The sequence below is a fragment of the Canis aureus genome, chromosome 19, assembly GCF_053574225.1.
Source record: "Canis aureus isolate CA01 chromosome 19, VMU_Caureus_v.1.0, whole genome shotgun sequence".
Lineage (NCBI taxonomy): Eukaryota > Metazoa > Chordata > Mammalia > Carnivora > Canidae > Canis > Canis aureus.
The window spans coordinates 8,105,163-8,131,510 of NC_135629.1; the positions used below are offsets into that span (position 1 = coordinate 8,105,163).

At 39.5% G+C, this 26,348-nt stretch overlaps 1 protein-coding gene across 17 annotated transcripts in view; it reads right to left on the bottom strand.

Annotated features, from left to right (window-relative positions):
- Positions 1-26,348, bottom strand: part of ATG7 (autophagy related 7) — a 237,862-nt gene that overhangs the window by 147,927 nt on the left and 63,587 nt on the right. For 15 of the 17 annotated variants that reach the window (XR_013357403.1, XR_013357402.1, XR_013357407.1 and 12 more), the window contains 2 exons: positions 23,660-23,735; positions 10,169-10,249 (listed from right to left, as the gene is read on the bottom strand). Coding sequence is in view for 11 of the 17 variants with exons in the window: in XM_077857802.1 (XP_077713928.1) it covers positions 10,169-10,249; positions 23,660-23,735 (157 nt within the window). In the remaining 6 variants the exon portion in view is untranslated. Of the gene's footprint in view, positions 1-1,900; positions 2,049-10,168; positions 10,250-23,659; positions 23,736-26,348 lie in introns of those variants that run through there. The other 2 variants (XM_077857805.1, XM_077857804.1) reach the window with 2 other exon arrangements.

Here is a 26,348-nt window from a genome sequence, read left to right on the forward strand (position 1 = left end):
AGATCCATAAACTGTTTGAAGCTCTTGCAGTTTTTTAATTCCTGAAGTTTTTCTTGCAAATTGCTTGTTCTCTTGATTCACAACACACAGCTTCAAATTACTTCTAGCCTTTCCAAAATTCAAACCCACCCTTCAAAGGTCAAGAACTTACCACTGCTGAGGCTATTAAGAGGAAAATATTTTGAGATCTGAAGCAATTTCCTAAGAATTGTCAACTGTTTTGTGTGAGTACAACAGAACTGAAACAAGCACACAGCCTCCCTCAGGGACACTGTGAAAGGGCCACTTCTTGGGACTTGCAGTCCTTTTGCACGAAGGGCGTCACAGGTCTCATTTTTCAGGTATTAAGGGCCTACTGAAATATTCTCAAAAACAAGCAGTAAGCAATTAGGTAAAGAATGGCAGATGTTAGGAAATAAAACTTACTCCTCTAGTAGAGCCAAGTGACGCGTGTTATGTTTTTGTTTTCTTTCTAACATGTTACTCTACTATTAAGTCAGTTTGTACTTGCTTATTTTTAAAAATCTGTTTGTCCTATGATTGAAATCAAGTCTGTCAGGTCAAATTGAACTAAAAGGAAATCTAAATATGGGCCCATAAAGGGTGATGCTAAGCTCACGTCCCATGTTTGGGATATGCGAAAAGTATTAACGCAACTATGAATAACTTGCCTTAATTCTCACTTTTGTTACCATTTCCCCTTCAGAGTCCTTCATGAAAGAGCTGACAGGGAAATCTCAGGCACAACTAAGGACGGAGAGAAACCAAATTTTCTCTCCTGCCTTTACAAAGAACATAAAAATATGCATTCACATAGATTTCTATCTCAAGTTGGAGTGCTGACAAAGGTCTTCAAAGTATCCAAATGCTCTGGTGAATCCAGAGTCAACTACAAAGACATCAAGACTGTCTAGAGTCATGAGGACAGACAGATAAGTTCTGACTACAGGTCTTGGGACTATGCAACATACCCTTCAAAGCAGTCCTCATGGGAGGCTGGGCAGTGATCCCAGAGATACTGCCATTCCTCAAGACCCCGCTGGATATGCACTCATGTAGTTTCTACATGGTCCCTCGTATTTTTTTTTTTTTTTAAGATTTTACTTATTTACTCATGAGAGACACAGAGAGAGCGGCAGAGACACAGGCAGAGGGAGAAGCAGGCTCCATGCAGGGAGCCTGACGTGGGACTTGATCCCGGGTCTCCAGGATCACGCCCTGGGCTGAAGGTGGCACTAAACCGCTGAGCCACCCGGGCTGCCCGGTCCCTCTTATTTGAAAAAACTTGCTATGTCTGTTCTCCCACTGATTGTCTATATTTGGCATGCTTACAGCCATTTCAAGATCACAGGGAAGATATTTTCCAATTTTAGTCTGATGGCCATAAATTCAAGATGTCGAACTTTGGCGTATGCTTTAATCAGCCATTAGATATTCTAGAAAAGAAAAATAATGTAGTCTTTCCTTCCTTGTGAAGGAAAGAATCTTTAGTTTCTATGATGAAAAAATTACTTAAAACTAGGGAAGACGAGGGATGTCTGGCTGGCTCAGTTTGTAGAACATGCAACTCTTGATCCCGGGGTTATGAGTTTGAGCCCCATGTACAGCACAGAATTTAAAATTAAAAAAAAAAAAATTTTTTTTTAAACTAGGGCAGGCCAGACACTACCATTTATCACTATCATCACACAAAATATTATGTAAGCAAGTTATAAGGACAGTAACTTTAGGAATAGGATGTTCTCCAACAGTTCTTTCATATCTTCTATGGCAAAAAAAGGCTGTGGTGATAAGTTCTTTTAGAAATACCTGGACAGGATATTGGAAGGCCTTTTAGAAGAAATAAATTGGAGACTCTAAAAAAAATCCTGCAGGAGAGTAAGCAAAACCCTTCAAAGAATTCATTGCCAAAATGTGTCCTTTAATAAAATGTTAGGTCAACTCTGATGAATCCCAAAGGCTCCTTCTTTTAATATCCTCTGGAAATGATCTTTCAACATAATAACAATCATCGAAAGCATCAACTAAAGCAAAGGAGACAGTAAAAGCTGAAAAAGAAGATCAGCTGGTAAATATTCAGAACACTGAAATGTAACATGCAGTAATTAGCTACCACTTACGGCATAATGATAAATCACACCTCTGCACTAATAGGCAAAGGGCATTCTGCTACTGAGTCTTAGCTACATACCACACTGTGAGTTCCTAGAGGACATAAACTATCTTATTTTTTCTTATCCTGTTTTGCTGTTCATTTATTCATCTACTAAATCGTGATTTTTTCCTACTATTCAAACTAAAAACTAGTTTACTATCATTTACTAAAACTAGTAAATGCTAAAAACTGGTTTTATCATTTACTAAAAACTAGTTTGCCTTCCAAGCTAGTACATTTCTTGAGTAAAGATGTTTAGATAATTCTGGGATAGCAAGTTGTTCAATCATGTCATAGAATTTTACTATTTTGTCCAAAAGGATATCACTGGACACTTCAGAGGCTCTTATTTGCCTCTGTATCATTAAAAAATGTATCATAAATGAGAAGCTCTAATGTTTGTTCAAGTGAACTGGTATGACAATAGTGATTAAAATAAATTCACATAATATGTATCTGGGTGTTTTCAGTATTCAACTTAAAGAGTTATATGCTGTATACAAACTGTGTATGTATAAGTATGTACATTCATAAAAGATTTTCCAATTCAAGCTGATGGCTCCCTTATTTAAAAAACCCAGCAGTTACTACCATGATCCTCCCTCTCTTCCTTCTAAAGACAACACACATGTTATGAATATAAAAATATAAAATATAAATATAGGTTTTGTGTAAATAAAAATATAAGAAGGAACATGAGCAAAGGATAATTGCGGCTCTTTGTCCACTGGTAGCAGGGTCAGTATCTTCCCCATCCTAAATGTTAGTTGGGCCTAAAGAAATGGAATAGTTGATCAAGAGATTCTATAATTTCAGAGTCATAAAACAAAACCCAGTGGTAGATGAGTTCCTGAATCTCTCTTTACTACAGCTGAGGAAAATGAGTCCCCAGAGAGAGATGGCAACTTTCCAAAGCCATATAAGAGGTCATGGTGGGGCTGATTACAACACTCATTCCCCAGTGGCTCATACAGAACAGCTTGGGAATGGTATCAAAGAAAAACTCATAGAACAAGGGTGCTTTCCTAGGATCCACAGGAAGGTTTCAGGGACTTCATGAAACCACTGAAATTGTCTGCAAAACTGTGTGTGGCTTTGCGTCTTTTTCAGGGAAGCAGGGTCAGTCTAAACAAGGTCCAGGACTCAAAAATTTTAAGAACCACTCCGTCAAAGGATGGGCTTGGGTGAAGGAGAGGAGGAGAGGTTAAAAGTAAATGAAATTTATTCCAAACTAAAAGGAACACAGATTTTCAACACCCTGAAGATTATATTTGGGCTGGGCAGCCTGTGGAACCAGGTAAGAACACAGTTCTAAACTTTCTGGTGTGGATGGTAAAAGGATCCTGTAAGAAAAAAAGATGTTCAAGCAAACTAGGCATGTCTTGGTAACCACAGGTGACAGGGAGAAGAATAAGCAGTACAAACTTAACTACCAATTAGGTGGTCTCAGAAAACCACTGGTCAAAAGTAACAGACAAGGCTCAGTTCTCTGGAATCAAGGGGAAGGTTTTGGCAGTTATCTGTCATGAGTCACGATGGAAGGTTTCTGCAGCTTCTCAAAACCAGGGCAGCCTTGACCTTCACTCAGGCCTCTCATTGTACCTACTTGTACAGTGAGCCTGGAAGGGGCTCCACACACCCCAGGTGACCTATTTAAATCACAGGGGTCTTTGTTTTCTTATTTCTGATGTCAACATCAGTCCCAGGAGTGGGCAAAGGCCTTGCTACTTGGTCACAGGGAACTGGATACACGTCAGTCATTGCAATTTCCCTGGGAAACAGAAAATATTTTCCCCACTCTATGGATGAGGAAATTAAAGCAAAGGGAGAAATGTCCAAGGTTTTTCAAGGAGGTGAAGAGCCAAGAGCTCCGAGGTTAGGGCTTGCAGCTACATACGCCACACTGGCTCTGGCTAGATATTCTGTCCCCTTTTGGGAACCAAGCAGTTCTGGAGATTGGGGAAACACTAGTTGCTAAGCACAAGATGTAGGATACACTTTATACCACACAACCATGCATATGGAATCCATCACACGTTACAACAGAAGACTTGAGGCCTCACTGGGTAAATGAGATAGGAAAAGGAGAACCTGGGGGTTACTCATCATTTTCCAAATCAGAGATTTATGTCCCTTTTGGAAAGGAGAAGGAAAGCCTGGCTGCAGCCCAGTTTTGAGTAATATTTGCCACTGAGAAGCTGTATGAAAAAATTCCTGGCACAAACTTTGGAGAGCTCTTCCGATTGGGCTCTGGCCAGTCCTTATAAATGATTGAGATTTAAAACCCTATCAAATCAGAGAAGCAGGGAGTGTTGGTGCAACACCATAAATCCCTCTCTAAAGCTAATTTCAAACACAAAATAGGAATGTTCAGAGAAAAAAATTATCTACACATACTTCCTTACATAGAATTTTTTTTTCCCCTTAAGTCTAGTAGGGTAGAGGTCAATGGCTAACTGTAGTCTGAGTGCCTGGAATAGTCGATTGATTATCTTCTTTAACCTAAATATATTTTCTGATTTTTCCATCATTCAAATAGATTGCTGTGAAATAAAGAATAAAATTAAGTAAAGAAAATATAAAAGCTAATAACTTTGAGTGTCAATAGAGAGCCAGAGCTTATCTCATCCAACTGACTCATTTAACAAAAGAAGAAACGGAGGCGGACAGAACAGGGAGCACCTTGCTTGTGGTCACTCAGGCAGCCAGCAAGGGACTCAGAGCCAGGACCCTGGAAATCCCCTGAACAACTTCCTGGCCTCCACACCACAGTGTTGCAGCTGCTGGATTCCTTAGGCTAGGAAACCCCCTAGGCTTGGTGTTAGGTGAGAAACAATTTTATATGGAATTGTAAAATTCAAAACAGCATCCTCAAATGTTAGACAAAGTACACTAGATTCCAACTCAAGAATAACTGAAACTGAAAAGGCACAGAGAGGACAGTTTGTAGGGAATTGGGTGTCCAATGCTCTGTCACAACTGCTATACTGAACTGCATAAATGTACCATATTTTCTTTCTTCTGGCTATTGTTTATGTAATTCCACCTGTCCACAATGCTTTCCCCTCTTGGTCTACCTCCCTCCCATGTGCTTCTAGAAATTCCTCCTCATCCTTTAACATCAACTCAAAAGTCACTTTCTGCAATGCTGTCCCTGGTCTCTATTTGAAAAATTAATGGGTACTGGGACACCCCAACAAAAGGATGCACTTTTGACTGCACAGCATACCACTATATAAGGGAAATAATTGCTGGTTTACAGATCTGTCTCATCTTCTAGATAGCGTTCTTTTTAAGTCATTGTATTTCTGGCACCTAGCAGGAACTCAAATGACAGCTGAATGAATGAAACCTACTAACAGCCATACAGCAAGACTTTTACCTCTCTTTGCATATCTATGATTTGTTTTTCTATCCTGGAAAGGGTGCATTTGTAGAACCTGAGGCAAGAGAGATTGCTTCCGGACAGAGGTTTTACCTAAAGTTAAAACAGCTAAATTGAGTATTGTTATTTCATACTACCTAAGTAACAAAGAAATAGGTTAGAAAAACATTGATTACAAAATATCCAAAAAATGGACAGATTGGCAACAAACACACAACCCGTATAGTTTAATACAGGAAGACACCAAAGTGTGTTATTCCTACACCCTCTCTATCACTCAAGATACATGTACACAGGCACACACAAAAAGTTAATAGCAAGTCACTGTGGGAAGTTTAATCAGAACCCATCAATAGAAGACCCATGGCGTGGTAAACACCAAAGTGTATTATTAGGGTTGCTAATTGCTAATTAAAATCCCCAGATCAGGTTTCTGGGCACAGCTTGCTGCATCTGTGCAGTGGGCAGGTCCCAGACAGTATGAAAACCAAGACCGGGACCTGCTTCTTCATGCAAGGCTATTCCTGTAGTATCACAAAGGGTGTGGGTGACAGATTGTACAAGAAGAATATCCACATGCAATCCCCTCAGGCACAGTCCTGTTCCTGACTACAGATTTGAAAGAAGTTTCTCATCAACCTCTAGGATCCAGAAACTAGGCTATTGTTGCATAAAATACCAGAAGGTACCTAGCTTATCCCTTATAGGGAAAGAGAATGGTCACAACATTCAACATACTGTCCTCCTTCCTTGAGATGGTCTGGGAAGGGGGATAAGAGGACTTTCTGGGGCGATGGAAACATTCTATATCTTGATTGAAATGTGGGTTACATGCATGTATACACTTGTCAAAACTTACAGGATTGTTTGCTCTTAAGATTCATGCTCTCTAGTGTATATAAATTTTACCTAGAAAAAAGAACTATGGACAAAGATTGAACTCTAATTAGTAGGTTTATTTTCTGGAGTGGTATGAGCTAGCAATTTTGAAACTATTTTCTATGTATTCTAGACTGGAGCAAGTGAGTAAATACATGCAGGATAATGAGATCCAGGTTTTTCACCATTGGGGAAGGTAGTTACAAATATGGGAGAGGGTAAATTAACATCACCATAGGGGATAAAATATATCATGTGCCTCCTAACATGATGATACATCATCACGTCTTTGGTAGTTGTGCCAAAATTTCATGACCTGACTCAAATTATAAGGAAACAGGAGACAAAAATCAAATTGAGGGAAATGCTACAAAATAACTGGCAAAATATCAACATATTTAGGTTAAGAAAGACAAAGAAAGAAAGGTTAAGGAACTTTTTCAGATTGAGGGAAGCCAAAGAGATACGACAACTAAATGCATGCTTGATCCTGAACTGGTTTGGGAAAAGAAACCTATAAAGACTGTTACTGTTACGAGTAACAACATTTAAAATATAGATTGTGGATTAGGTAAGAATATTGTGGCAACATTAAATTGCCTGAATTTGAAAAGTATATTGTGTTTAGGTAAGAGAATAGCCTTTTCCGTAGGAAATACACATTGAAGTATTTAGTTGGAAAGGACACAGTGTTTCCAACTTACTCTCAAAGTTGCAAGAAAAAAGAGAAGGGTGAGGAGGAGGAAGCAGGGTGAGAGGGAGGGGAGTATGCATATATAAGTGGGACAAAAATGTAAACAAACAACTGGTCAATCTGGGTAGAGTGTAAGAAGGTTCTCTGTACTATTCTTCTATCTTTCCTGTAAGTATGAAATCATTATCAAAATACAAAGTTACCCTCAAAATACCCTAACCTCCCCCAAAATATTTTTTTTTTAAAGATTTTATTTATTCATGAGAGACAAGGAGAGAGAGAGGCAGAGATATAGGCAGAGGGAGAAGCAGGCTCCATGCAGGGAGCCTGATGTGAAACTCTATCCCAGGACCCCAGGATCACGCCCTGAGCTGAAGGCAGATGCTCAACCGCTGAGCCACCCAGGAGTCCCCTCCCCCAAAATATTTAGATGTAAGGCTATTAATAACTAAATAAGTGTATTATGAGAAATTGTTTCAAGAATATTGGTTTTAAAATTCTATTTTTCCCTATGGTAGCAATCCACAAAAACTTTAGTTGGCACTAAATTCCTTTTTAGAACTAAAAACAACTCATATACCTTCAAATAAGATTTTTTGAAATTCCGTGCTTTTAGATTTTAGAAAGTCTTGTAAGACAATAAACAGAAATTGGAATGAAAGTGCCTCTTTACTACCCAACTCCCTCCAGATTCTTCAGTATTTTTTCTGTAAGAACAATTCATCTGGCTACATGCCAAGTTAAAACCAAACAAGATAATAAACAATTTGTGTATGGATGATTCAGCCTTCCCTGACATAGCAGAGAACTGCATTCTCCCCAGGCCTTATAAAAGCTCTACACACACACACACACACACACACACACACACACACATAAATATAAAATATGCTAAGGAACACAGCATTATCACTCAGCAGAACTTATTCTATATCCCCATCTTTGTCTTTGTGTTAAATCAAACACAAGTATGACCCTGGTCTGGGGGGGGGAGGAGGGGAGGCAAAAATACCAAAAACTACCAAAGGAAAAAAATTACTTCATGGATATCAAAGGAGAATTTTTAAAAAGTCATTTTTAGCCCCAAGAATCTTTTTGAAACAATAACTATGATATGACTCAGTATGAAAATATTATGCTAAGTATGTATTAAGAAAAATTCACATGCACAGAGATGAAACTGCAATTGGATTTGTCATTTCAAAGTATTAATGTTGGGTTTGCAGATAATAGAGAATGACATTCTCCTAAGCGAATAAAGAAGTTAGCCAAGTAAGTAAATGCTGTGTTTCTACTGTAAGGAAATACATGCACCAGTGAAGCAACCTTTTCAGCACAAAAGAAATTTAATACCCAGACCACATGAAAAGTGATCGCTCTGGGAATAGCACAGCTGTTAAAATTCAAGGCAGTTTGTATTAAATCGTCCAGCATGTTTATGTAAAGCAGGACTCTCAGAATGACCACCAAGAGGAATTAACTTCGCTAACAAAAAAGTGATACCTATATTTAGTTTAATGCTTACAATAAGTGTGAAAGAAAAATGCAAAGCGATTCTTTCAAAGAATATAAGGGACCTCAGCTAGTATGCCTGTGATTCTTTCATAAACAGTATCTCAAGGGCTAATTTAATTAGAAAGAGAACAAAAAAGAATGAGTGTTTGCATTTCACTTACAGAACCCAATTATCTTTATTTCATTGAGATGCATGATCTACATAAAGCCACAGAAAAACTTCTGGTACCTGTGCCAAATGATTTCAGTATGAAAACTAATACTGCCAAGTTATTTTGAGACCAATTAGCTTAGCCATTCAAAGAAAAAAAATGTGCTCTCTAAAAAACATATAATCCTAAAATCTGCATTTCTGAAGACAGAAGTGTACAGATATCCTTGACGCCTTGATGTGAACAGATATAAGATACCTCAAAGAGATGGCAAAAAGAATGAGCTTGTGGGTAACTACTGACAAATGGCAAGCTTTAAATCTCAATATTGATGCTTGGGATGCACAATGATAAAATAGCTAAGTTTACTTTTTGAAGAAAAAAGTTATTCTCAATGTTTAAACACCTAAAATTAACCAAATTTATCAGCATTCTCAATCTGAATTAATTTTTTAAGACTGGGTAGGATTATGCTTCTCATAGGATATGACCAAGTCAAGTCTTAAAAAAAAAAAAAAAAAAGCTTATCAACTCAGAATGGAGATAATTTCCCAAGACCTCAATCCCTTCCATACTGCTAGATGTCGTAGGCCAAGGCAAAGAAATCCTGAGTTAGAAGTGAGATGCCAGACTTAGGGGTTAATGACCCTAATACTATTTTGCATAACACTTGTACATGAAAGTCTTACCAAAAAGCTTGAGTTTTAAAAGCCCAAGTTAAATCACTGGGCATCAGAAGGCTTAAAGAGGCATACAAAAGAAAATTAGCAATAACACACAGTATAAAGTCACAAATAACTCAGCCTATCTCTAGGCCTGTTAAAAAAGGAGATGCCATCAACTGTAGTTTTGAGATACATCAGCCGTTTCCCATTACAATGGGGTACATACCAGCTCTATTTTTAGAGCCTCTGAAAAGATCAAAGCAAAAGGGGCCCTTTTATGGGCTCCCTAGCCAGGCCCCTAATCTCTGTTTACTTTTTGTCATTATGTAGATCTCCCAAAGACAAAACCACGAGGACTGCCTGGTTTAACTCCCTCCTCTGATAACACTTACAAATTGCTCTAGGATGGTCCATGTGAGCAAGGAACTTCTGAGGAGGAACAAAACCTAGTAACGTTCATATTCAAGCCAAAATTATTATGAGGCAAGTATTGATACAGATATCTACAATATCTAATTCAATCTCTCTTTGTACACTATAAATCAAACTTTCTCAGGCTGATTTCTCTGTGACAATGAATACACATGAATGACAAATCTCCTCTGGTATTTTAGACCTTCCCTCTCCCCCTCCAAAAAGTCCTCAGTTGGTTTCAGTGCTCTGGCTAGTAAAGATGATAGGCTCATTTTAAAAAACAAGTCCTTCAAATGCCGAATGACTTACTTTGGAAGAACAAGCTGTACATTTGTCAAACGCCAGGCTGACAGGAAGAACATTATCAAACCGTGACAGAAATCCCCGGATCTAAAAACAAAGCAAAACAATTGACATCAAGCTCAGAATGCCCATACCTGTGAAATATATTTGTAGTTTCTGACAAAAAGTGGGAAATAATATGGTGGTCTTGACACAGATTAGCAAAAATGAAGTTCAGCATGGACATTTTTCCTTGTATTATAATCAGTTTGAGGAAGAACTGTATCATGTCCTTTATGCCATCAAGAACCAGGCCCCACAATCTTTTTACGTATTTGAGACCTAAAAACTCCAAAATGCAAAAAGAAAGCGATATGCTGTAAAGTATCATTGTAACAAATGTCTTAAAAAATAAAACAGGTTAACTAGTTCATGATGGTGCAACTGTCACATACATGTTACAGTGAATATGGTAAGTGTGTGTACCTGGATAGGATATTGGGTGGGGCATCACAGGTGAGAAGGTCTGGAGACTACATCAGGCAGAGATGGTCCTAAATATACATCTAGTTATTTGCTTGAGTTGGGACAGGGATACAATGCAAAACATCACCAAATTTATGAGGAAACAGCGCCACCTTGAGCATAAATTTCTGGACTGCAACTCACTGTCCCAGGATATCTGCCATAACCAGGTTTCAAAAACTATGATTTAAGTAATTTACTGAGAACATCATATCTCTCTAGAACTATAGTATGCCAAATGGGAAGTTTTAAACTGCTGCGTAGATCATTAACATATTATTATGAAAAATATGAATGGTAAACCCCATGAAGTCTCACAGGACTCAGCATTTATAGTAAATCAGATAACATGAATCCTTTCATGAGTTAATTTATTTCATCTTCCCAACTGCCCCCATCTTCATAAAACTCAGGCTCAGAAAGGTGACACAAGTTGGCTGAGGAAAATAGAAAGTGACAAAGCTAAGATTCAAAAGGAGGCGTCTTAACTCTCAACTTGGCCCAGTTTCCTTCTGCTACCTACCTTTTCCCTCCCTTTCTCTCAGGATACCACAGGTTTGTCTTCAATATTAGGTCTCAGCACAAATTGACAGTCTCACCTGAATAGAGCAAAAGAACCAAGCCACATATCCTTGTTGCCTTTGGCTGCCCTACCAACACTCCCCTAAAATAAAAACAAACAAAACCTGACAAACTCTTTAAAGAAAAAGGCTTCCTTCTGCATTGAGGTAACTCCATCTTCACACCCACACTGGATCTAATGGTCTAATTGCATGTTCATACTAGAAAATTGAACCTGTACAGACATGGCTATGGCTATCTTTTAAATATCCTTATCAGTATAATCCAAGATCAAAAGAGCATTTGGTAGAAATGATAAATTAGACAGCTGGTTTTAGTTAGATGGCCTCATTGTGAGCTCTGAAAATGTGACAATCTTTTAGTTCCCTAAATCTCAGGAATGTAGTGACCATTTCATTATACAGTACTGGAGGCACAGTCTGGGTTTAAGTTTGCTATTCAAGGACACCAAAACAGGAGACCTCAAACTTCTAAGAAGGATTAGTCAGAAATAGGAATGCTGAGACCCTCATGAGATCAAGAAGTTAGAGGCTTAAAAATATTGGCAGAGCCTTCTCACTTCTCAGTTACTTTCATATTTTATATATTTATATAATATATATAAACTTTTATATTAAATTCTCCAAAAATGTTACTATATTTTACACATTTTCCATTAAAATGTTTGTTGATACAGCCTATGTTAATGTCTCCATATAGGCTTCGCAAAAAGGTTTTCTTCATCCTTTTTTCTCCTACAGCTAATAACAAGTTTTATGTTGTATAAAGAAATATTGGTAATTTTCTCTGCTAAACTGTCTCATATTTGCAGATGGGAGGTAAGGCTGAAGGGAAGGGAGACAGAAGACCAAGCTAGAGCAGGAAGGAAGGCAGGAAAGAAAAAAATAAAAACAAAAAACACAGGTGGTGAGCAACAGAAGAAAAAGGAACCAAAATGAATGGATTGGCCAAGCATGGGCCACACACTATTGTTTAGCACCCCCAGACAGCTCTTTACTAGGAAACTGTGATTCATTTTCCCAGGAAATGAAGTAAAATAACATCTGTGTGTGAGGCCTTTTAAATTCACCAAGCTGGTATCAGAAGGCCCAGAGCTCAAAGTAATTAGTTTTAGGTAATTTCAAAAAGGAAAGTCTTCTTCTCAAACCAATTGCATCGGACTCCTAATGGGTATTTCATAGGTGAGCTCCCTCCTCTCCACATAATGCTACACTCTGCCATTGATTAATTTTTGTAATACACAGCTCCTAGGTGTGTCACTTTATCGATTTCTATAGCTGAAACAAATATGGCAGAGAATTCCTTATGCTGGCATTCAGAGACCCCCACACACACTAATCTGGGACCATCCTGTCTTTCTAATTATGTCTCAAATTGAAACTGCTCACAATCCCCATACAGCTACTAAGCTGAACTACAACTTCCTTCCAAAGACTTTCCCAAGTTCCTGACCTTATCTCATGCTAAATTCTGTGACTTGGAACTCTTCTTTTTGGAAAGAGCTACACAGCCAAATCTCCATCTTCCTTAAAAGCTGCTCAATGCAAACACACCTTTCATAAATCCTCAATCTACCTACCACCAAGCTTAGAGATCATGTCTCCATCATTTGAAATCCTTCTTTTTGATATTTATCACTAAATACCTGTGTAATAGTTATTTTAAGAAAACAACAGGTTATGAACACCTGGGTGGCTCAGGTCATGATCCGAGGTCCTGGGATGGAGTCCCGCATTGGGCTCCCCATAGGGAGCCTGCCTCTCCCTCTGCCTATGTCTGTGTGTCTCATGAATAAATAAATAAAATCTTTTTTTTAAAGGTTACAACATAATTCACATACCATAAAATTCATCTTTTTAAAGTATACGACTCAGAGGATTTTAGTATATTCATGGAATAGTACAATTATCATTAATATCTAATTTCAGAATACTTCATCACCCCCAAAATAAATCCAGAACCCCAAAATAGTCCCCATTCTTCACTTTTCCCAGGCCCTGGCAACCACTAGTCTACTTTCTATTTCTACTGATTTGTCTATTTTGCATATTCCCTATAAATGGAATTATACAAGACTGGCTTTTTTTTACTTAGCAAGTTTTCATCCATATATATCCTGGATATGTACTTCCTTTTCATTGCCAAATAATATTCCATTATACGGATATACTACATTTTGTTTAATCCATTCATCAGTTGGACATTTCTTTTGGGTATCTACAAAATTGGGTATATACAAGAATTCCCATTATTTTGGGAATTAATGAGTCACATGGTAACTGTATGTTTAACATTCTGAGGAACTGCCAAACTGTTTTCCAAAGTGACCATACTGTATTACTTTCTCGCCTATAAGGTCAACACTTGTTACTGTCTCTGATTATAGCCATCCTAGTGAGTCTGAAGTGGTATCTCACTGTGGTTTCATTTGCATTTCTCTAATGACTAATAATGCTGAACATTTTTCTGTGTGCTTCTTGACCATTTATACATCTTTTTTGGAGAAATGACTTTGCAAATTCTTAGACAAATTTTAAATTTGGTTTTTCTTTTTATTGTTGAATTTTTAGAGTTTTTAAAAAACATTTTGGATACAAGTTTCTTTTCAGATAAGATTTGCAATATTTTCTCTCACTCTGGGTCATCTTTTCAATTTCTTGACAGTGTCCTTTGATGCACAGGACTTTTCATTTTCATAAAGTCCTATTTATTTTTTCTTTGGTTGTCTTATGGTGTCATATGTAAGAGACCTTGTCTAACCCAAGGTCATGAAGGTTATGTTTTCTTCTAGTTTTATAGTTTTAGCTGTTACATTTATGTCTATGATCCACTTTGAATTAACTTGTGTATATGGTAGGAGACCAGCATCTCAATTCATTCCTTTGCATGTAGAAATCCAATTGTCCCAATGCTTCATTGATAAGACTATTCTTCCCCAATTGAATGGTCATCAAATGACCATAAATATAAGAATTAATTTCTTGACTCTCAATTCTATTTGGTTGATCTATATATCTATTCTAATGACAGTACAACACTGTTTTGATTATAGTAGCTTTGTAGTAAGTTTTGAAACTGGTGAAGTGTGAGCCTTCCACCTTTGTTCTTCTTCAAGATTATTTTGGCTATTCTGGGTCCTTTGTCTTTCCATATGAATTTTAGAATCAGTTTGTGTGCTACAATTAACAAAAACATTTATTTCTCTTGCTTTTAAAGGGCAAGACACAGGTTGAACTATTTGCATTTGCCCAAAGCACAGTGAGATGTTTCTAAAAGAGGCTACATATTATTATGAAATGAGAAAAATACAAACATCCCAAAGCCTACCAAATTACTCATATTTGAACTATACAGAGAAAACAAGTCTCATACCACAAGAAGAACTCCAATTTAGCACCATTCACATTTTCCAGGCAATATGAAGCCCTTCCCCATCAACAATGCTTTAAATCCCCAGTATTAAAAGTGCATAGAACTTCCACAAAAAGCTCTGCATTCCCTCAATCCTACAATAATCGTATAAAACTTGAAGAGCAGAGGTTGTTATTTTAAAGTTTTAGCACCTTCCTTCCTTAGATACACACAGAAATCACAGAGCAATCTAAAATCCAGGTACCCTATGCAAAATCCTAATATGTTCACACCTATTTAAGCGGCCACTCCCCAATTCATAATCCAAGAAATTCTAGAAATTTGTCCTTAGCTTGGGTAGAGAAAAATTCACCATCACCTCCTACTTAGAAGTGTACAATGTGAAGCAATATGCTCAGTGTTTTTCTAAACTTGCCTGATCAGAAATAATTCCTCTCTGGAACTTGATTCAAAAGGGCTGGGGTAAGGCCTGGGGTACGGCCTGAGAATCCGAATGTTTAATAAGAGCCCCAGGTGATTCTCATCAGGCAAGCACATGAAACAGGAGCTTTTAGTTACCAACTGTATTTACACCTTCCTGTGGTTTGCGCTAGACCACTCAACATCACCTGTTAGACGTCAGAAAACAGATGGAAGCAGCTTTTAGCAAACTTCTCATTTTTTTCCACATTTTCTAAAAATAGCAGCACCACACTCACCAAATTTTGCCCACATCTAAAATAACATTCAAAAGGTTTTATGAAATGATAGTAAAGTCATTTCTCTATCCACACAAGAACTAATAATAAGTAAGCCCTCTGGATACTGCTCAAGGTAAATTCTCTAACTTTGGGGAATGCACACAGTTCACTGTAAACTTTTATTCTATTACTAGTATTTGCTGTCAATCTTTCCATACAGGAGGGTTAGCACTAAACAGCTTTTTAAAAATTCTACCTATAAATAAAAGCAATGCACATGACAGGAAACAAAACAAAAAACAACTCATGCTCAACAGGATATTTACTCCCATTTTCATATTTAAAAAATATTTACATATTTAATTTCCTCTTATGTGACCTCCTCTGTATTGAAGGGGAAAAACTGTAGATTTTACAAACACAAATGCCTTGCCTCTCTAGCTTTGGGGCTAGTAAGAGATTTCTTAGAGGAGCCAAATGTTGCCTGCTTCTCTACATGTTTTTTTTTTTTTTTTTTTTTAATTTACAATAAGTTTTTTTCCTCTTAATACGGGAAAGAATAAGGAAGAAATTTAAATGGCCTGCATGGATATGGATCAGTGGTTGCCTGGTGATGAGGGTGGGGTATTACCTGGGAAAAGGCACAAAGGAAATTTTGGGGTTGACTGGGAAGATTCAACATCTCACTTGGGGTGGTAGTGGTTATATATGTGTATGCACTTGTCAGAACTCATTAAAATGTACATTTAAATGAGCTATATAAATTATACCTCAAAAAGGGTAATTAAAAAACCTGTTTATCATCTTAACATTTTTAAAATATAGAAAGGCACAAAATGAAAAATATAAGTCCCTATTGCCCCCAACTCCCCATCCTCAAAATAATCTCCAGCATCCGTTTCCTGTGTTGCCTTCCTCAGAAAAAAAAAAAAAAAATCATGCACAAATCAGCTCTCCAATTTTTGCTACCCCCCTGAATATTTAAAAGCCCACCTGGGAATGACAGAACCTAGAAGAAATACAATTAGCTGTCATTTCTTGGCTCCCTTAGCTCTCATGGCCCCCAGGTTCCATCAAGGGCGAAAGCAGCCTGAGTTGAAATTGCCGTTGTCCAACAGTAGTGAGGCACTGGTGGTATTTGCCTTGTAAGAAGGACAAGCTCCCCTCACCAGAAAACAACAAAAAAACACAAAACAAAACAAAACAAAACAAAATGAAACACCTGGCAGGAGATATGCAAAAGTCTCAGAGGAGGGCCTTTAAACTTTCTTTGGCCTCCCTCCCCAGCTGTTCCAGCAGGACAGTGGGCGTGGTCCCAGCCCAAGTCATTAGGCACACCTGTGCTGTGCCTAATTAGCTCCATAGGCTCACAGGCAGGAACACCTGCTTGGGCTAGTGGTGTGGGCTGGGGACAAGGTGGCAAGGGTCCTTTTGTAAACAGAACTTGAGTTGGTGGGAGCACAAAATTCAAAGGTATGTTCAAAGAGCAGAATTTGGTCTGTGTTAACTTGAAAAGTAATGTACTTTGTCCCATAGGATGCCACCAAGAAGCCATTTTTTTTTTTCTAACGTCCCTGGAGGCTGGCATTCAGTATATCCAGAAAAGGGCCAGGAAATGTGATTCTGAAATGGCTCCAGAGGTGACTCTGATGTAGTCAGATGTGGGAACCCCTGGATTAGGCTGTCTTTCACTTAATGGGTAGCAGACTCCAAGTCTATATCCAGACCTGCTCAGATCTCCTCTAGGCCATTCTCTAGGCAGCAGCCAAATCTTACCATATTATGTCCATCTCCTGATTTTCCACTCACTGGCTTTCCACTGCCCTTGGGGTGAGGATCCATGGCTTTCAAATGCCTATAGGATTTGACTGACTCCCCTCCACCCACGCCATCCTCCTGTGCTTTCTCAGCCCTGTGTTACAGGCACACCTGCAGCCCTGCAGGTCCTCAAACTCACCAAGCACTCTTCTCGCCCATCTTTGCCGCTGCTCTTATGCCTCCCCTACAGTGTTTACCCCTCTCCTTTTTCCCTTTCAAAGAAACAGGTGCTCTTCTTCTTGCAAGCTGTACGGGAAGGCATGTTCTGGAATAATGTGGAAAATGGGAAGAGAAGGAGGAGAGCACTATTGTCATCCTGTGCTCTTGGGTGTTTTCACTTATTTATCTCAATTTACCCTCAAAACCATCCTGTGACTTTCTCAGGGAAGTAGTATGGCTTGCCCAAGATTCCACAACCACTCAGTGGCAAAGCCAGGAATCTGAGTTCTATTCCTTCTGGCTCCAAAGCCTGGGGAAGAGAGCTGCAGAGCATGCGGGAAATAAAAAGAGAGGAGGAAAGAAAAAGAAAGCACAGAAATTAAACAAAAAGTCCTGCAAAAACAAAAACTCAGTACCTGGTGGCTATCAGGGTCTGGGTAAATGAAATTAGATCTTCAGTCATTTATGGCCAATTGGCTACAAAATAAATAGATCAGGTATAGGAAGGAGCTGCTTCCATTCTGGGCTACTGCTGGCGGTGTGTACACCAGAGCTGAGTAAAATCAGCTTGAGCTGTAAGCCCACCCCGCCTTGATGGGAAGCAGAGAGCCAATGTCCACAGACAAACAGCCACCCTGAGAAGGTACAGTGCGGCCACAACTGAACCTGCTGCACTGACTTCACACCAGTTTCCATCAGATCTGGCAACATTTCTAGAGTTGGAGTCTGCATAAATAAAGACGAACTCCAAACTCCAAGAGATTACTCTAGAATGTTGAAAAGAATTTTTTTTTAAAGATTTTATTTATTCATTCATGAGAGACACAGAGAGAGAGAGGCAGACACAGGCAGAGGGAGAAGCAGGCTCCATGCAGGGAGCCCAACATGGGACTCGATCCCAGGACTCCAGGATCAACGCTCTGGGCCGAAGGCAGGCACTAAGCTGCTGAGCCACCCAGGGATCCCCTGTTGAAAGAATCTTAATCTAAAAAAAAAAAAAGAATCTTAATCAAAATCAATGCCAAAATGGGGAGTTGAGCAATTGCAAAATCCCAGGCACTGCATAGTCAGTCATCTTTGTTTCAGACAACAGTGTCAGCGACTACCAATGATCCACCTCTTGCTATTGAAATGGAGCCACCGAGGGACAGAAGGACTGAGCTGGAAATGAGCCTGCCTTATTCTTAGAAAAAGCCTGCAGAATAGAGCTGGTTAATCTTTTTCAACTCTTTCCAATGCACTCAATGCTTCCAGGGTTTTATGAAGAATCTTTGTAACTCCCTCTTTAGGAGAACACAGAAGCTCTATTTTACCATTTTAGTTCAAAGTGAAAGAGAAAGATAAAATAAACATTTACTAGTATCCCTTATGTGCCCAGAACTGTGCTATTGCTTAGTAAATGTGATGTAATCTGTATGTTAGTTCCAGGAGTTTATTATATAATTATTCCCATTTTACTGGCATAAAGTGTGAAATTCAGAGAGGATTGGTAACCTGCACAAGGCCACACAGTAACAAGTGACAAGAGCTGTCCAAATCTTTTGTATAAGGACAAAAAAAATGAATGGATGAAAATGCAATTAAGAAGCAAACCTAGGATTCTAATCAGATCCATATGATTGCAAAGCCTACAGGCTGCCTCTCACACGGGACCTCTCAAACAGGATAACCTCATCAGGTGAGCACAAGTAACATCCTTGAACTGATAAACTTATGTCCAAGTCCTCTGGGATGAGAGATGCTCTCTAAGACACATCTGAACTCTGGTACTATATGTAATTCATTGCCTCTGTCAATCTCCAAAGAAGGCCTATCACCCTCTCTTTTTCTAGGGCCCCCACACAAAGCACAGACATTGTCAGGTCTTGTACCCAGATCCCTCCTTCTATTTAGGGGCCTCCCACTGGAATGAGGCTCCACTACATCCACATGGCTTGGAGTATATCCTTCAACTTAGATCATTCCAAAACCAAGTGGAAATAAACACTGGGTGACCTTGTGTCAGTTGCTGAACTTCTCTGAACATCAAGGTTCTTGGCACAGTGTTTGGGCATCATTTGCTGAAGGGATGGTTGAACGGTCTAAGAGGATGGATAGGTCACAAATCACAGCATCTGATATGGAGAAACAGCAGACATTTAGACAATTTATTTTTCCTGCCATTCCCATTATCATCAATCGGAAGGGTAAAGAAGCAGAGAGGGAAGGAGACTCCTTTTCTTGGGCTACATCTCAGGAAATGGGCTTTTATTGCTTATCTTCTTCATCTCCTTCCTCAGCAGTTCAGTCCATCCATATCCCTAGAGGCACACTGCGATAAGCATTTCTGACAACATAAGAAGAGCTTATTCAAAGCTAAAGGCCTGAGGATTTGTGGGGGCATAGCCTATGCAGACAAGCCAAATAACTAGCAGTCCAAGGAATGGCTAGGAACCCCAGCTCTGTCTCAGACTTGTCTCAGAGATTTCCCAGGCCAGGTCTCTCCCAGGGTCCTGCCCTAGTTCCGGCTTTGTTCTGTGTTTCTGAAAGTAATTAAAAGAAAGAATCCAAGAGCCCAAGAGAACCATGGGGTTGGCAAGTCCAAACCCCTAGGAAGGGCATACACATTCAGGGTCTTTATTCATCAGTACTTGAGAGCCAAGAGTACATTCACCCAAAGACAAAAAATGTGAACTGCCTGGTCCACAAGCGGGATAAAAGCTGACTGCTATATTAATGACCATGGTGTTTGGAGGACTGTTGTAGTGCCACCTTGTTTTTCATTTTTTGAGGGAGGTCTAGTCAAATGATCAGTAACTTCACAGGCTTCCAATTTCTGTCACATTCAGGATCTCTTATAAACCTGAAAACCAACTTCCTGGAGATATCAAGAGTAGCCTGTACCTTTTATAACTCTTGAGCTGTGCCAGCACCAAAGAACCAGGAAAAAAAGGGTCTGACCTCATGGAACTCAGCCACCACCCTGAAAGCCAGGAAAAGATAACTTTTTTTTTTTTTTTTTGTTAAAGATTCTACTTGATGGAAAGCAGAAGGAACAATACTATGGTAAGATCTGCAGTGAAAAAGTTCTCTCTACAAAAGAAGCCAAACTCCAAAGAGTATACTACATTAGATGATTTCATTTACAGAAAGTTCAAAATTGGGGCAGCCCGGGTGGCTCAGCGGTTTAGTGCAGCCTTCAGCCCAGGGTGTGATCCTGGAGACCCAAGAACAAGTCCCACGTCAGGCTCCCTGTATAGAGCCTGCTTCTCTCTCTGCCTGTGTCTCTGCTTCTCTCTCTCTGTCTCTCATGAATAAATAAATAAAACCTGTAAAAAAAAAAAAAAAAAGAAAGTTCAAAATTAGACAAAAGTCTCCCACAGTGTTGAGAATCAAGAGATGCTTGCCTCTGCATAGGAAGTATGCAATCATAATTGCAAGAATCATGAAGGGGCTTTGGGAATACTTGATAACATTTTATTTTGATCTGTATGCTGGGTACATGAGTAGTGTTTATTTTGTGATAATTCAAGTTGTATACTTAATGATTTGTAGGATTTGACACACTTTATACATCAATAAAATGATGATTTAAATTACCCAAATCATTGCCTTTACAGACAAAAAGAGTTATGCTTATTGTTGGCTGCTTGCACAATCCCTACTATGTACACTGGGCCAGACAGTTTTAAAAAAGAATAAGCCCATAAGCCTATTTTCTTACCCTCAAATGGTTTTCTCATGGTTTTCAAAATCAATCAAGTTTTTTTCAGGCTGGCTATCACTGAATGTCAGGGCCTAATCAAGCCTTTTCCTACACTTGGCCAATCTCTGGATGGGCCAAATTCTGCCTGTGGTTCCACAGGCAGATCAACCAAGTAATCCTCAGGCCTCCCTGGTCTGACACAGAAAGCAGAGACACAGAGCCCACAGGCTAAGTTAAGCAACTTTCTCCAAATTACACAATGAGCTGCTAGTGGGGGGCCTTGTGATTCCCATCCAAGGGCTATCACTTTTCTACTACAGCTCATTCCACAGGGGCCAATTAACACACACTCTCTTTTGGGGAACAGAAAAAAAAATGAGCTCAGGGAACTCACGGGTTGTTCTTTGTATGCAAGGCACACAAAGGGGTTTACCAAGTTCCTCTCCAAGAGGAAATCTGGAGAGCCAGGAAGAGGAGGAGAGAAGTGCTGAGTCTGCAGCAGGGCATTGCAACACAGCCCAGTGTTTTTGTGGAAACGATGTTCTCCTAATCAAAACACAGTTGCAGAAATGGACTCACTCCATTTAAAAAAAAAAAAAAAGAAGAAATTTAAAGTCTATAAATAGGAACCACACAACACTGATTAATTTTAAAGTTCTTTCTCCACTGTCTTTTTTAGATAGTAGCTAAAAATAAAGGCTTGAAACTTGAAATAATGTAAGCAACTAATCACACACAAGCGCTGGGCTTTTCCCATATATGGCTGGGTTATTCTTCAGCCTTTGAAAAGACCAAATGAAGAGATGGCCAACAACCAAAATAATCCTTCAGACATTTGAAAACAAGGAGAAAGAGCTAGAAGAGTTGGTGAATGACAAACAATTGTGAGGCTCAATGGGGGTAAATGACACTGAGAGGGATTAGTTGCCATAGTACTTTAGAAACATGGGTACATGCATTTTGACACTGGACCCCTTCTATAAAGAGACTGTTTTGCCCTCTGGCCTCAGAACTAAGGAAACTACAGCTGTGGTGATTTAACATAAAGGACTTAAGGAGAGAAGTGCAGGGGCATGACTGAAAATCTAATTAAGGCCTTTCTCAGTATGAAATCTGTAAGGGCGATGAGGGCACAGCTCAAGGTCAGGAGAAAGGGGTAGAGACATGTGAAGAGGGGAAGTGGGTAGGGATTCAAATGAGCTTCGAGCATAAGTAGCAGAGGTCAGCTCTAGAGGACAGCTTTCTTGCCATGGAGAGGTATTATAGTGTCTGCTGGGTCCTGCCTGAAATGTTTTTAGAAAGATGAACACAGTCATGTCAGATAAATGCTACACAATGGCACACAGTCCGTGTGAGGCAGACTGGAAAGCCACACTTGCACTGTGTTTTATGGCTTACAAAACCTTATGGGAGGCATAATCCTGGATACAAGGTAAGACACCTGCTTTTACTGATACGGGAAATGAGGCTTTGGGAGGGTAAGTAACCTAACACATGGTATCTGACGGGTGACTTAGTGCAAGAGGGCTGGTGTAGCGACCAGAAGGTAACACTCCCAATGGGCAGGCCAGGGAAGTTTCACTCATAAAACCTCATGAAGAAAACCAGTAGGAGTGTCAAGTTTAGGTTCATGTTTTGGCTCATCCACTACCTCTCTGTGACTGTGGGCAAATGATTTCCCCTCTTCTGATTCAAATCCTCAATTAAAAAATGATAGGGCTATCGTAGATGACAGGAGGCAGGAGGAGACAAATGTGGGCTGAATGCGCCACCCTACTCTCGCCCTCAGCTTCATGTGAGTCTGTCTGCATGACCCTCAGCCAGAACTATCAGGCACCGTCACTGCTTCATCCATGGAGACAGCCTTTCTCTTACACACTGAAATACACATATGGCTCCTAGAGAAATGACTACCAAAAGGTAAGATTGGAAAATGTCTTCATCCCTCCAAAAACATAGTAACAAAAACTAGTGACCGGGCAACATGAATTTGAAATTTTCATTCCACCACCTTTTGTCCCCCCTCCCCGACCAACAGCTCATTGTGATGAATCTTCCTCATGATACTTCAGATTCTTTTTCTGAGAAGAAACCTTACTTTTTGACACCTCTAATGGTTTTCCCATGCATACCCATAAGGCTTCTTATGTGGCTAGGGAATCAATAATAAACAACAGCAAAAATAGCAAGCACCCTTCACTGAGGGCCTATGGCACCAGGCACCACTGCGGAGCCCTCTGCACACATCACCTCTCATCTCTGCAACTACCACATGAGGGTTGTATTATTGTCACATTGCATAGATGGAGAAACAGGGGCTCATATAAGTTTAGGGACTTGGCCAAGGAAGGCCATCTCAATAATTGCATGGCTGGGACTTAAACTGCCATCCAGCTGATTCCAGGGTCTGTTCTTGCTGCTGCTTCTCCATTATGGGACCTCTGGTCAATATGGTTAATGCATCCAAGACTCTGGGTGATGCTGCTTGCTCATGATTTCTCCTCATCACCATCCCTGTGGAATGGGATACTTTCCAGGTAGTCTGAAAGCACTCCCACAGAAACTCAAGGGCAGCTGGAGAATAAGGAGGGTGGAAAAGCGGTGGGCTGAGTGGACAATGAAGGGACCCTGAATGCATTCCCCCCTGTGCCACTGGCACCAGGTCCAGAATGTTGACTTCATTTCCAAATCACTAACCTGGTGAGGCACAAGCCCAAGAGAGGTTGGCGGTTCATTCATGCGGTCATCACTGCTGCTGGCAATGGCGTAGCCCCTGAGAAATGAAAACAATTAGAGGTGCTCATTTAATAAAAGTTAATGCTTGACATCTGTGAGGATGGTCTGGAGGGGGACCATGGGAGATTTATAAGGATAACTGAAAACACCCTTGCAAGGCAGCAAGATTTAGCAGAGACCTAATTTCCAAGGGAAGAAAAGAAGAAGAGCGCACACACACATATGCGCGCGCGCGTGCACACACACACACACACACACACACACACATCCCTGCGTCTTGAAGTTAGAAAAGCCAGAGCTTGTGACCACAGGCAGATTGCTTAACTTCTCTGTGCTCTGGGTCCATTACCTATAAAGTAAAAATAAGATAGTTATGAAGCATAAATTAGGAATAAGTTAGAAAAACTGCCAAGTGCAGTGGCTGGCACGTGATAAGCTGTTTAATGTTAACTCCCTTACTCTGAGATAGTCTTGTAAAAACCATGGCACATTTTTGTACAGAAATTTTGAAATGGAAAACTTTCCAACCATAACTTCTTGAGGTGATATGAATGCTATGAAAATGGAGGAAGGAGACAGAAACAGTAAGGAATTAATGGGGCAGGAGAACAAATGCACTCCTTCCTGAATGACGGTGTGATGTTTTCTTACGGCACAGAAGGGCCTGGTTTTAGCCTATGACCAGGGAGAACACACAGAGGGGTCAGTGTCAAGGAATGGCACAATCGGCTCTCCAAGATTTTATCCCAGATATGTCCTGTCAGGAGGCCACACAACACTTAGAAGGCAGGGGTGGTCAGGGGGATGACAGAGACTAGAGGAAGTTAAAAAAAAAAAAAAAAAAAGCTGCTTTATTTTCCTTTAACTCTCTTGCACCTAGACTAGCTATGTATGCTACCAACATTGTACAGGGGTCATCTTTTCAATTGTGTAGAAAAACTGTTGAGTCATAAAGTCAATAGAATATTTGATGTTAATTTCTGAGAATTGGAAAAACAAATCTTTCGAAAATTCAAGTCTCTCCTGCCTGTGTTACAAACAGCATAGCAGGATGATTAAAAACAGAGTTTGGAGCCAAACTGAGTGAAAGCCCAGCTTTGTGAATTCCAGCAACTTATCTTCCCTATGCCTCAATTTCCCCCTCAAAAATGGGACAGGTAATAGTTCTTTCCTAATAGGTTTGCTATGAGGATTAAGTGAGTTACTTCTGCAAAATGATTAGAACAGTGCCTAGCACAAGGTAAGCACTATGTAATAAGTGTCTGACAAATGAAATAAATCACAGTGTATTTGTCAGACAGTCAGGTGTAAATACCCATTTGACTTCAGTTTGCCTACGCTAGCTGACACTTGGCAGCAGACACTTGGGCAGATATGGAGAGAATCTTAAACTGTTTAATCATTTTTCTTTTACTTTTTTATTTTTTGTTTCCTTTCCTCTTCATTCCCCCACCCCTTTCTCATCTTTTCTTTCCTTCTTTCTTTCTTAAAATTACTGATTCTATTTTTGAAATCAATTTAATTTTATCCCACTTCTACTTATTACAAGATGAATTAGTTCTATTGTTTATAGGTCATAAAGTAATAAGATCTTCTTGATTAGAGCATCTGGGTGTCCAGATCGCAAATGTGGTTAAGTTTTATATCTTTAATGTAAAATATCTATAGTATGGTAAATATATAGTCTGCTATAAAGCCAAAGTCAGGTTGAAACAAAATGTACCAGCCTGCTCACTTGTCTACTCTCACATGCAAGTTAGTACACAATGAGTGCTTAATAAATTAAAAAAATATATTTTTAAAAATTGTATGTCACTGATAGACTAGGTAGTCATGACTAACCTTTCACTGAAAACAAACAGAAAGCTAGATACAATATTAAAACCTTTGAAAGCCTGACAGCTACCAAAGTAGGGAAGAATTGCAGAGCTGGGATATGTGAGAGGAGAGAAGCCGCCCATAGAGGTAAACAAGGCATTTGCAAGGGAACTTTCTGCCATAAAGTGATTGCCAACCTCCAAAAGCACTGGCTATAGGATCAGAAGCTGGACAGACAAATGAACTGGAAGGAAAAACTAGAGCTTGAGGTCTGCCAATAAGGAGGAATCATGGAAAATATCCTGGGCTTTGGGTTGGGACCGATGGGGGTTACATGCTAGGAAAAAGAGTGAACCAGAAATAGACAAACCCTAATTGGACTTAAGCATTCTAGGACTTGGTCTAGCAGTTTGCCAGAAGGAAATGTAAATCACATCATCTCTGCAATTTCTCATATACAATGTCCAGTAGTCAAAATTAGCCAAGCAAGAAAAAAAAAAAATAATAACCAAGCAGATTTGAGAAACTAGGGAATTTTTTTAATTTAAATTCAATTTGCCAACATATAGTATAACACCCAGCGCTCATCCCATCAAGTGCTCTCCTTAGTGCCTGTCACCCAGTTACCCCATCCCCACACCCACATCCCCTTCCACACCCCTTTGCTTGTTTCCCAGAGTTAGGGGTCTCTCATGGTTTATCTCCCTCTCTAATTTTTCCCACTCAGTTCCCCTCCTTTTGAGAAACAAACTGGGGAAATTTAAAGGCTAATTGTATATTAGGTGATATGAAGGAATTACTTTTGTTTTTATATGTAAAATAGATATACACA